This window comes from Camelina sativa, chromosome 5, assembly GCF_030686135.1.
Source record: "Camelina sativa cultivar CO46 ecotype springtype chromosome 5, ASM3068613v1".
Taxonomy (NCBI): domain Eukaryota; kingdom Viridiplantae; phylum Streptophyta; class Magnoliopsida; order Brassicales; family Brassicaceae; genus Camelina; species Camelina sativa.
In genome coordinates, this window is record NC_141884.1 from 20,914,212 (window position 1) to 20,927,901 (window position 13,690).

At 30.3% G+C, this 13,690-nt stretch overlaps 1 protein-coding gene across 1 annotated transcript; it reads right to left on the reverse strand.

Moving 5' to 3' along the window:
- Positions 1–639: 639 nt before the first annotated feature.
- On the reverse strand, positions 640–2,495 carry LOC147944106 (SPX domain-containing protein 2). The gene is made up of 3 exons (XM_087450495.1): positions 2,093–2,495; positions 1,669–1,795; positions 640–1,282 (listed from the first exon to the last, which is right to left on the reverse strand). Exons 1-3 carry the CDS (start codon positions 2,381–2,383, stop codon positions 840–842), a joined length of 861 nt encoding a protein of 286 aa, XP_087306621.1. The 5' UTR covers positions 2,384–2,495; the 3' UTR covers positions 640–839.
- Positions 2,496–13,690: the final 11,195 nt, after the last annotated feature.

Consider the following 13,690-nt stretch of genomic DNA (forward strand, 5'->3'; position numbering starts at 1 on the left):
TGTCTATTTTATTTGTAATCAAATTCAATTTAGGTTTCAAATATTTAGGAATCGATTTGGATGAGTTATCATCGAATGGTTTATTTTCTGGTGAGTTTTATCAAGAGTTGTGCGTTATACTCAATTGCTTGGGTTCTCGTAGTTTCTATTTTTCCTAAGGTTTAGTTTTAGTTCTTGAAATATATTGAATAATAACAAGGGTAAAAATGTCTATTCACTTCTTTAAAAATGCTTAAACACATAAGTAAAAGTATGGACAAAAATACTCTGCTTCAAAGTTTTAATCCACAAAATGCTTAATTCTATAAATATCCCGTAGAATTTGATCAACTTTGGAATAGAATAGTAGTAGGATGAAGCGAGATCTGTCAAAAGGTGTATTACAGCCCATATACAAAAGGTCCATACATTACAACCAATCTGGTAGACCCATAACATAACAAGAATCAGACTGCAACACATGAAATGCTTTACAGTCAACAGGAGTAAAACTGCGATTGAATGATGATCTTCCCTTGATAAATTGATGTATAAGAACACCAGTAGTTTTTTCTGTGCTTACAGGTGGTAAAATAGGTGTACAAGAGCACCCAAAATGGCGTTGGTACTTCAGTGGTCTCTTTCCGCCTGAAAATGGAGTTACAGAGAAGATCTTTTCATTTAGGAAATGATGCAAAAGAAAAAAGTACACGCAACGAAATTTAAAATGTGGAAAGATGATCACAGTTCTATGTTTTGATTCATCTTTTACAACTGTAAGTAAGCGTATACAATTACTTGTACATAACTATTGAAAGAAGAAAAAAAAAAGATTCAAAAAAAAAAAAAAAAGTCATAATTCATTTCGCTACTTGTTCGAGGACGCCAACTTTCTTCTTCCAGGAATCATCTTCTAATCCACTCGCCTGTAATGGAGGCAACGAGAAGACGCTAACCGTGGAGCTACCGCTGCGGATTTCCTTTAATACCTTTAAAGCTGACACAGTGCTCTTCATGTACAAGCTCTCCATGTACTCGATCTCAGACAGTTCTTTTGGTACTCTAAGAAGATCAGAATCGTCCGTTGCAGTCTGGACGGTTCCAGAAGTTGTTGGCTCACCTTCGTCCAGATTCCGAATTTTGTTAGACGGGAAGAGATGGTCAAGCATAGCCTCGCACTCTTTCACAAATGTATTAAGCAGGTCGGTCGTGAAGAATGGTTCTTGAAGGACCTTTTGGATAAATGGTAAACGGATTAAAGCACCGGTTCGTTTGTCATACTTTTTGAGAATCTTTGCTAATCCTGTAAACCAATAGAACACAATTCAACACATTTAGGGAATAAGAATAAAGGTATAAACCCTTGAGTTATATTCTTAAGAAAAAGTATAAGCAAAGCATCTGCGATGAGTGGCCAAATTAATAAATTAGAGCATATTCCTTCATGTGGGCACATTTTAAATAAACAAAAGTATACATAGATCGTGGAGAATATGACTCTTTACATAGACGTAATGTCAACACTAATTCAAGTTCCTACTAGTTTCTTACAAACAAAACCCATGGAATAAAATGTTAACCATTGACCCGGTTTCAGTTACTAGGTAAACCTTGTGAAAGTGTTTCGACATCTAAACACAAATGATCGTTAAACATGTGAGCTTGTTCTGGTTAGGCAAGAAAGCTTACCTGTATAGTTAAGAGCACTATAATTCATCAACAACACCATTTCTCCATGAAAATCTACAATCTCTTTCTTAATATTTATCATCTCTTCATTTGAATTCTTCGCCTTTGCCACTTGGTCCTTCAATTCCTACAGTTCCCAAAACGAAAGAGTTGAAATACGCATAACCCAAAAAAAAATCGCCACCACGGCAACTTTTTAACCAAACTATGCTCATTTTTTATTCAGAGGAATGAAACAACTAACTTAATCAAGATCCGGAGCCATTCGTGAAAATTGTAATTCTATCAACATCAACTAAAAGATTGAGCCTATCAATTTGTAATCAACAATCAGTAAATACAATTAAAATCAACAAACTTGACGAAAATAAAAGAATTTTTTTTTTTTTCCATAAGGTTTCGAAATAGGAGGATTTGGGGATACCTTCAATCGAATGATATACTCTTCCTCTTGCTCAACGAAGAAGGAATTGAATTTCTCAAGCTCATCTTCGAGGAGACTAATGAAATCGAGCTCTTCCTTGGTCATACCAGCGGTTGGATCTGAGTCGACGGAATTGGAATCGGATCTCGAGCGTTTGCTAGGACGGTTCTCGACGGAACGTGGCTCCATAAGCTTGAGCTTCTTTTTGAGTTCTTTGTAGGAAAGGAATTTGTCACGCCATTCAGGTAAGGTTTCTTCGATCTGGTTGCTTAGGCTCTTGCCGAATTTCATGGCAGCTGCTGTGCTCAGAATAATCAAAAGTGACAAAAATTTGGTTGGAGGGCTTTGGATGGTTTCCTGATATATAAAATTGTCTATTTGTTATTAAATGCCGAATATTCGTGGTTTTGTTTTTGGTATATCCTTTTTTTAAGTCTTCCTGAAGCATTGTTTTTTAATTTAAATTTGTTCTTTTTTTTTTTATAATTTAAATTTGTTATTCACGTATTAGTTTATTTCCAACAGTGTTGTTGCTAAAGAGATGTGAACGGTAGACAAAGCAACATAGCCACTTCTGCAGAGTGTGTAAGTTGTTTGTTAGCCAGTCTTTTATTCTTTTAAATGTTCTAATCAGATTAACCGATCCAAACCAAATCAAAATAAAATGCAGTGTAATTAGCTTTGGGACTAAAAATCCAATCAGTTTGTCCGAACCACATCGAACCAGTTTGGAGGGCAATTGGTTATTGATTGGCTACTGACAAACAATTGATCAGCAAAAAATTTCAGACCTTGAATGTTTGAGAGTTTCTAAAACCAACTCCAATGGCTTGCTTTATTTTTACAAAATAATAGAGTTCTCTAAAAATAGAGCACATGTTTACTCTAATATTTGGCTCTATTTTTTACTATTAAAAAATTAATTCAAATATATTCCCTTTAATTACATGATTTATTTTAATTTCTACTATAGTCCTCTAATTTTTACTAATTCAACCCACTTAGTTTATTTTTAATAAATATATAATAAAATTATGATCTTATTAAAGATAAAATTCATTACAAAACATAAATAGAAGATACATTGATTACACACTATCATTAGTATATTACACTACTTTTTTTTCTCTTCTATATTTATAATGGGAGGAGACATAGACAAATATAGAGAGTTTGGTGACAAGTGGTGGACAAGTGAACAAGTGTTACATGCATTGCATGAGTAGGGACACTTGTTGTGATGGATACTCATACTAATTTTATAACAATATCATTATTCACTGGAGTTTTTTTTTTTCTGAAATGCTTCTTCTTTTAATAATTAGTGTATAATTTTTACTTAAAAAATTAACCAAATAGTATTAGTAAGGGATCCATTGTTAAAAGTTACATAATACCAAGTAGTTTTATACAAGCAACTCAAATACCCTCTTTTAAAAGGTCATAGTATTCATCTTCCTTATATTCATAAAATAATTTGGGAAAATAATTAGAATAACTTATATACTGGAATGAATAACTAGAGTAGCCTATATCTTTTAAAATTAACTAGAGTGTTTTTTTAATTTTTTTTAATCTCTATAATACCCTTTATAAACTAACAGGGTTTTCTTTAGCTGCTTTCGTTCCAGAGAGAAAAATTTTTCCCAGTGAGTTTATGTGGGTTATATGAGGTGAATTGCTTGTTTTTCATGAGATCTGTGCCGGTGGCGGTGGCTAGAGATTTGAAGCTAAGGACGTGAAAGAAGCTTGCTATGGTGCTACTCTGGTCGTGGGTTGGTCGACTCTTCTGTTTTGGCAAAGGTAAGTGCATGACCATGGCTTATCTAAGCTAAGATCTCTGTTTCTGTGACTTAGTGTGTTGTGTGTTTTGTTTTCCTTTGAGTTTTTTTGTGAATTTTGTGGCTCCTAAAGCCGGGTTTCGCTTCTGAGGATGCGTGGGATGCATGGAAGGAGTTTGGAGGCGAGATCGGGAGTTTTTGATCGAAGAGATTTGATGCTCTGCATCAGTGTCGGACGACACCAGGAGGATGTCAGTCGACACCAAAGCGAGGACGGCGCGAGTACTTTGGTGAGTGTCGGTCGACAATGCTAGGGTTTCTGAAATGTCGAGCAGGTGTCAGCTGACACCAGTTGGTTTTGGTCGACACTAGATGGCCAGTGTCGGTCGACACCAACATTCAGCAGCGGCTGATGATGTGTTTGCTTTGTGTATTACCAGATTTGTTTTATTGTTTGTTGGTTGTGGCATGAGGGGATCTTATTGCTTGTGTGCATATCCCAGTAGATGGGAAGATTGCCTCACTAAGTATTTATAATAATACTTACGCCTCTCTTTTGTGTTGTTACGCAGGTAAAGGCAAAGTGTGATCGTGGAATCATGGCGATGAAGAGTGAATGTTCTATAGTCTCGGTTATAGACAAATCGATGATGGATCAGGTATGGTAAAACTGGAGTTCCAGCGACAAGGAATGGCGGAAGAAGTGGTCTTCGACGACGAGAACACGGGACGACGGATTTTGAGTAATTCAAATCAGATTGGAAGATTCATCAGAAGCTTTGTTGGTGTAATGAAAAAGTGATTGTGATTTTGATTTTTAATAATGAATTTTATGATTTAAGTTATTCAATATTCAAAATAGATAATAAACATTTAAGCGTGTGTGCTATATTTGGCACAAAAACCTAAAATAGTTCTATCTTAAGGTATTTTTTTTCTTTTAATCCAGTTGTTAATATATTAATTTTTTAAAAAAGAAATTCATTTATTGTTAAAAAACTGGATTTATTAATCCCTTATATATTAAAAGAGAAGCATTCTCACACAAAATGCTGATGTGTCGTACTCACAGAGCTCCAGGCACTATTTCCTTTATTTGTCATCAATTTCTAATAATATAATATTTACATTTACATACCATTGTATTTTTCCAAAAATATAATTAAAACCTAAAATTAAATTCTTATATTCTCTTTCTAACTTAATTATATATTTTAATTACATTTTCATAAAATCTTTAAAATGAATTTTAAAATTCTTTGTTCATATGATATGATACTATAAGATTGATATTATAATAAATTCTCATGGGTTAAAAAATACTCCCTCCGTTTCAAAATATAAGATGTTTTAGAGAAGTTTTTTTGTTTCATAAAATATGATGTTTTCAAGTTTCTATGCAACTTTTAGATTAATTTAGTATTTTCTATTATGCAGTATTGTTTCTGATTGGTTGAACTTATTAAAAGTAAAGACTTCTTAATCTGCGTGCTTTACTTAAAACATCTTATATTTTGAAACGGAGGGAGTATTATAAATAAAATAGATTTTGTAAATAAAAATTACAGTAAAAATATATAAAAAAATTTTATATATTTAAAAATATTATATATATATATATATATACTACAAAATCGAATTTTAGATTCCAATTACCGATAAATAAAATAGATTTTGTAAATAAAAACTACAGTAAAAATATTTAATAACTATTTTATACCATACATAGTGCGGGTTGTTACCTAGTGGTTATATATGCATACTACTAAAATTACTTATATATATTACATTTTGATATTTATTTTAAATATAAGATGAAAAATGATTTTTTTTTTGGGAATTTAGTGGAAACTACCACATTTCATAAAAAACTTTTCCAAACTACCACATTTGAAAACATCTTTTCAGAACTACCATAAATCAACTTTTGTCATATATAAAATGACAAATTTATCCCTGCAGAAAGTAACAGATTTAAAGAGACAAATTTGTCTTTATGATATGGGACCAATGGTGGGATATTAATTATTAATTGTTTTTATTTTATTTTTTGGACCAAAGAATAAACAAACGTGGTGGACAATAATTATTGTCCATCCAATTTACGAAATTTGTTTGTTTCAAATTCTTGTCCACCAACATATTTTAAGTAACTTGTCCATAAGTATTAGTAAAATAAAATATCCACAAGTACAAGTAGGAGAATCATAGTTCAAAAGATCTAAGTGGATAGTTTATCCACGAGCAAAAAATTTGGTAACTTGTCTACGATAAGAATTTAGGAAAGGAATTTTGACAGTTACGACAAGATTTTTAAATTATGGACAAAATTATAACGGTGGACAAGAAATTTGATGGACCAAAAATGTAATATTGTGGACCAGTTTAATACTGTGGACAAAATAGTTATCCAAAAAATAAGTTTTGATTTGTTTACAAACGAATCTAATAAAATATGTAGTCTGGAGACGAATGTAATTGAGAAAGATAAATTAGGAAGAATTTTATTAGTAAGCTTGTAGATTTAAAAGATAATGGACTGAATGTAAACATTTGTAAGAAAAAAAAAAGAAATAGAGAAATGAAAGAGAGAGAGTGTGAGAGAGTGAGAGAGCGATAAACCATGAAGAAAGAAGATATATTTTATATTTCTATATTAAATAAGGGGTATTTTCGTCTTTTTATTTAAGGTTGTGGTATTGGGTGAAAGGAATTATAAAATGTGGTAGAAAGGAAAAGAAAAGTTTTGTAATGTGGTAGATTTATTAAAAAACTCTTTTTTTTAAATGCATTCTAAAATTACTTGAACGAGAGAAAGAAGAAAAAGGTACATAGAACTTTTGTTTATTAAAATCTGTGTTACTTATTTAACTTTTTTTTAAATGAACAAAAATTAAATATTAAAAAAAATATTATGCATTATTTGAAAATTCGGAGGATAATAGGTAGTTAAAGAAATAAGTGTAATCTATGACTTAGGGCGTCAGTGGTAACATAAGAAAAAGCAGAACTGATAAAAATATATATATATATATAAACCGCATGTGGTCACCAATTAACAAACCTAGTAATTTTTTTGCATTTTTTTCTAAAAACCAAAAAAAAAAAATTTGCATATTTGAAGCAAATAATATACATGGACCGCCTGTCATTGTGGAACAATGTTTGAACCAGCGGTTGACTTGAATTACGCAGTGCATAATAGTTAATATCTTTATTCTGACTATTTTATTAATTTATATATATATATATATATGTGCAATATACCTCTTATTAAGTCACATATACCTCTCGTTAATTAAGCTATATATAAGTTCATAATAAGATTATGACCTGCGCTTAGCGCTATAACACTAAGTAAGTTTTATTTTAACTTTTTGTTAATGTACTATTTTAATATTAATTTTGCTAATGTACTATTTTGTTAATTTTAGTGATTTAATATATAACTCACGGTATATCGCAAAATAATTTCTGTTTAATACAATCTTAATTAAATCAGTTTGATTCAATATATTTATATTGGTGTTGTTAAAATAAATTAATGAGGATTTAACCCATATTGAAGTATCATATTAATGATATTTTATTTTTGATATTATCAATTCAATCTTGTCATGTCATATAACTCATCCTGTAATATAACATGTTTGTGTTATTTTGATAATTTAATATAGTTAAATATTCATAATCTGAATTTTTTTATTAAGTTTAGATATATAAATTATGATATTTTAAACGTCTTCAAAGTTTAAAATTTATTATATATGGTTAAATTAAACAGTTTAACTAAAAATCGGATGTATATTTCTCAGATGCTGATGTAATGATGGAAATAAATGTAAACAACAGAATTTTTACAAATATGTTAGGGGAAAATCAAAGTACTTGATAATATATTTTTTTATTTTTTTATTTTTTATGATCAAACTCTTTCATTGATTTAACAATAAAAAATAATTTTGTTTTTGATCATTTTGGGTATTTAAGGTATAAAAATATGTATTTACCTATACAATACAAAAGAAACAAATAATACATAATTATGCTAATTATTTAATAAATAATATGAAATCTGTACCACAAATATTTTTTCATCAATCAATTATTTTTTGTCCAGCTTATTTTTCATAAACCATATTTGTCCTGCAAATATTTTTTTTCTCACACATACCGCAGTTTAACTTTACCGCACTGTCAAACTGCATATTCCCTAAGAAACCGTAACCAGCTTTTTTTTTATAGAAAAACGCAAAATACTTATATTTTGGTGATTGGTGTATAAAGTAACTTTAAAAAAAAACTTGCTTTGAAATCCATATTTTTGGTGTCTCCATTCAAGGCCTAAGCATTTCAATGGGTCATCAATATGATTTAATGGTATAATGCAAATTCAGTATATAATACAGATTTAGTGTAATGCCATCCAATTTTTTTTTTGTTCAACCACACATAGATTAGAAAAAAAACTTTAAGATTGGTGGTCCAAACTGGAATGCTATCCAAATTTATAGAGGTATATTGATTTTTAAATGTCTTATTAAACTTTTGTGTGATTTATTTAATAATTTTAAATACTAGTTGAATCTCATGGTGTTTAATTAGTGACTAGAATCACTACAAAAAAATATTATCAACAATATTATTTTAAAAAATTAAGGATTCGGCTTAGCAAAAAATTAATACCTGAATTTCATTATATTCAATTTTGTAGATCCACAATTATGATCAATGATTATCCATGAATTCAACTGAAACAAAAAAAAATATGTAATAGGTTACATATAAATATAATTATAATTTAAATCTATTTGTAAACAGAAAGAAATCCAAGTTTTTAGAAAATTACCATAAATTTGTTATGAATAGAATCCACCATATTTTCTGCAACTATAATCATTACAAAAAAACATTAGCAACAATATTATGTTAAAAATTTAAGGATTCAGATTAGCAAAAATTAATACCTGAATTTCATTATATTCAGTTTTGTAGATCCACAATTATGATCAATGATCATCAATGAATTCAACTGAAAGATAAAAAATATGTGTCAGGTTACATAGAAAAGATGTTTAAAAAAATGGAGAAACCTTAGACAAAGTATATGATTGCTTGATCTTGCTTTCCAAACAACCACTACAAAAAGAGCATAAAAATTAGAATCCAATGAATCATATAAAAGACCATGATTATATTACCAAAAGTTGTATTTGCTTCTTTGCTTGTAGAATAAAACATTAAAAATATGATCACCACAAACATCTGTTTAACTAAGAAAATAAAATTAAATAACAATCACCACAAAAAAAAAGAATAACCACAATTATTAATAATACCTCACCGATTTGTTTTTTTTGCTTGCTTAATCAACTTGTTCGTCCCTTGTTTTTGATTTTTAATATACAAAAAACACCCATGGTCTGTGACAGGTAGACCTAAAACACAATCAAACATTACAAAATGAGTAAAACTTTCGATATGACTCAACATAATAAATAAAAATTTATAGCAGCATAAAATTATTTCATGCAAAGCACCAAAGCAATAGCACATCAACATGAAAAAAAAAAATCAAAATCATACAATAGTAAAGTTGATTCATTAAAACCAAAATAATACAAAAAAAAAAAATTATACTCTCAAAACTATATGTTTAGCTTAATGAATCCGATTTCTACTGTTTAGGCTGAGCATCTATATATATATATATATATATATATATATATATATCTCTTAGAAAGAAAATCGTCATAATTATCTTTACCATTTTAATATTTTTAAAAATAGAAATTTTCTTTAAATGAATATTCGTAATATATTCTAATATTTATCTTCCATTTTTTTAAAGAGAGATATTACATATAAATATATTAGATTTTTAATTTTGCCATTTTTTTAATGAATTTTGACTTTTAATTCATATATTTTTGTAATTAATTTTTTAATAATTTTTTAAAATTATAAAAGGGTAAAAACATCCAGATTTGAATCTCATTAATGGCAAATTAGTAATCTTAAGTCTGAGGATGAATGTGGTGTGTTTCAGCAACCTAAATAGGCGAGAAAAGCTTGTCCGAAAATATTTTAAGGGTAATTTTCATTAAGGGTAAAGACAATCATTTTTGTGAGATTGGCTGTGAGTCTTTTCGACTATTCCTTTAATATATTAGATTTTCATTAATGACAAAAGCAGTTATTTTTGTGAGATTGGCTGTAAACCATTTTGACTACTAGGTTTTGAACCCATGCTACGTGTGGGTTTATTTGATATATTTTTGTAAAAATTATATATGAGTGATAAAGTTATGAAATATTAGGTTATATAAATTTTTAAATTACAATTGATTGGTAAAAATTTTACTTTTAAAAATATAAAAGTCACTTGGGTTAAAATTTCAAATCTGATCAAAAGAATCATGAAATTAATTGGACGTCCAGGCGAGGCAGATCGAACTGGTGACCTAGCATATCCTAAACCGTTTCTTTGACCATCAGACAAACAAAATATTTTTATAATCATGAATTAATCTTGTTTTCTTATATTTAATTGACCACCACCATCTATGACTTCGTGATTTAATTTTCATTGTTATCTTACTCTTCATATTCTTTCTCATCATTTTTATTGTCAAATTTTTATGATAAATATCATCGTTACTTTTACCGTCCAGTTCTTCATTATACTCATCTTCTTCCTCTTCCTCATGAGCTTCCTCATATTTTTCCGCTGAATAATCATTTAAAACCTTTTTTTAGACTGCCACACAACATGTTTACCCATCAAACTCTAATACCAAAATCATTGCCTCTTACCTTGTAAAATTTGAGCAATTTTACAGACCAGCTTAGTCACTATATGCACCCAATAATTGATACTTTCACCTGTATACTTACTCGGTTTTAGATCTACACGTATTAAAACTTTTCAAAACAAAATCCTTAATATTACAAAATTGCAAATTGCTTGTAGAAAAAGTAATATGAACACATGTATAGCTAATAAAACATTTGTGCTTGTCATCGATCATTCTTCTTTAAACCTCAAAAACTAACTCAAACAACATCAAATCAAGATTTAGCGATCTCAATCCTTCTTCCTTTGACCCAAAAGATAATTTTACATAAAAAATATCAATCATCTATAAAGTCATACATAAAAACATGTTTTAAATTTTTGAGAGTTAAATATTAACAATACTTAAACTTCTTATAGAGTTTAAATATTTATAATATTTTAAACTTTCTATGGAGGTTTTTATAATATTTTTAAACATCCTATAAAGTTTACTTATAATATTTGAACTTTTTAAAAGTTTTAATAATTATAATATTTTAAACTTTTAATTTTTTTTTAAATTTGGACGCCTGATAAATCAAGCTTCCTGCTCATTCATAGTTGGAAGAATATTAGTCTTATTTATAATGGTTTTCAGCCATTGTCTAAAATTTTCTAGCCGATGTGGGACGTTGTAAATACACTTATTTATACGTATTTTAAATTAGAAATTTAACATAATTTCAAAAATGTTAAATATTGAGTTGTCTTATCGAGTTTGGTCGTTTTAAAAATATCTTAATATAGAAAATTGGGGCATTCTCAAAAATGCCCCTTTTTCCATACCCCTTTTTTAAAATACCCCTTCATGTTGACCATTTTTAAAACTACCCCTCTTTATATACAAAATGACCAAATTACCCTTTTTTGAGTGACAACAAGAATGTACAGTCATCAAAATCGAAAATATTTTCCCGCCAAAAAAATTTCCCGCCAAAAATATTGTTTTCCCGCCAAAATCGAAAATTTTTCCCGAAAAAATATTTTTTCCCGCCAAAAAGAAAAATTTTCCCGCCAAAAACGAAAATTTTTCCCGCCAAAAATATTGAAATTTATACCTTTTCAAAACATTGTAAACGCTTTTAAAAGTTTTTAAAAGTGTTTACAAGGTTTTTAAAAGGTTTTTAAACACATTGTAAACGCTTTTAAAAACCTTGTAAATGCTTTTAAAAAGCTTGTAAATGCTTTTAAAAAGCTTGTAAATGCTTTTAAAAGGTTTTTAAACACCTTGTAAACGCTTTTAAAATTTTACAAGGTTTTTAAAAACATTGTAAAAGCGTTTACAAGGTGTTTAAAAACCTTTTAAATTTTTTTTTTAAAAACTATTTGAAAACCTTTTATAAACCTTTTAAAACTTTTTAAAAATTTTGTAAAAGCGTTTACAAGTTGTTTAAAAAACCTTTTAAAACTCTTTAAAAAATCTTGTAAAAGCCTTTACAAGGTGTTTATAAAGTGTTTATAAGGCTTTTATAAGGTAGAAACCTTATAAAACCTTTTAAAAACCTTGTAAATTTTTTTTGGCGGGAAAAATTTCGGCGGGAAAATTTTTTTGTCGAAATTTTTTATCTTGGGGTCCGTTGGGGCGGCTAGCGGTGGGCTAGTGGGACCCCAAGCTGGCCCTGCAGGGCATCGATCCTAACCTCTCACTGGGCAAATGGAACTATTCATCCAAATCCACAGTAGGTTATTGGTGCACCAGGCGTTCCTCGAACCCTGGTCCCCACCCTTTAACAACCTTCCCACAGGACAAGTTGCCACCAATTGATCTGCAGGTCAATTGGTGGCAACTTGTCCTGTGGGAAGGTTGTTAAAGGGTGAGGACCAGGGTTCGAGGAACGCCTGGCGCACCAATAACCTACTGGTGGATGTGGATTTCCACAGTGATGGGTTAGGATCGATGCCCTGCAGGGCCAGCTTGGGGTCCGTTTGGGCGGCTAGCAGTGAAGCTAGTGGGCTAGCAGTGAGGCTAGTGGGGTCCACGGGACGGGTTGTCACAATAGATTCCTTTAATATATTAGATTTATTTCAAAACCTACATATGAAAATATCGAAAAAGAAAATTACTATGCATTTCTAAATTTCCTGAACCAATGTAGGATTACATTAATCACTTTAAAACTTTTACTCACCGACAACATCAAATAACCGGAATATCTATTGCATCGACAAATGCCTAAATCATGTAGAAATTCAAAACTTTTGTTTGAGTGGGACAGTATACACATCAATGTCTCACTTATATTTTACCATTTAAACAAATTACCTATAAAATGAGGCCATGTTTATAGGGATATCACATGGGGTGATCTAAGCCTTTTAAAAATCAAACTAATTGAACAGTGGCTATAAGATCAGCCCAATTGATCTTATTCAAGATCAGTTCTTGTACTGATCTTAAACGTGACGTGTCAAACGGGAGGCGAAATATTTTGGCGCCAATCTTTTTTCCCCCTTCTCGATTTCGTCTCTCAGCTCAAAACATCGTTTCTCGCTTTTTATCTCTCACTCACACAATTCCAAAATGCAGCGTCAGAGATCGATTTTATCTTTCTTTCAAAAACCATCGCCGGCGAGTAAGGGTTTGGTTTCCGGCGATGCTACTAGCGGCGGCGGCGGAGGAGGAAGATCACGATTTAATGTGAAGGAAAGGGATGGTAAAGGCGACGCTTCGGTACACTCTACTGTATCGAAATCTGTGGATGAGGTTAGAGGAACGGATACTCCGCCAGAGAAGGTTCCACGTCGTGTCTTGCCGTACGGATTTAAGCCGGCTGAATCCGCCGCCGGTGGTGGAGCTTCGTCGCTGTTCACTAATATTATGCATAAGTTTGTGAAGGTCGATGATCGAGATTGTCAATGTGGAGATTTTGATTACTGCCTTGGATCATTGTTTGAAATGCTACAGGAGCCGAGAACATGTTGTTCCGCTGAATGATTCATCTGTATGTATGAAGGATGATAATCTATGTATTTATTAAA

Excerpts from the sequence above, each read along its gene's own strand:
- LOC147944106 (XM_087450495.1), bottom strand. The coding sequence starts at position 2,383 with ATGAAATTCGGCAAGAGCCTAAGCAACCAGATCGAAGAAACCTTACCT. Across the intron at positions 1,796-2,092 it reads AGTATATCATTCGATTGAAG|GAATTGAAGGACCAAGTGGC; the intron begins GTATCCCCAAAT and ends TGGGAACTGTAG. Across the intron at positions 1,283-1,668 it reads TAGTGCTCTTAACTATACAG|GATTAGCAAAGATTCTCAAA; the intron begins GTAAGCTTTCTT and ends ATTGGTTTACAG.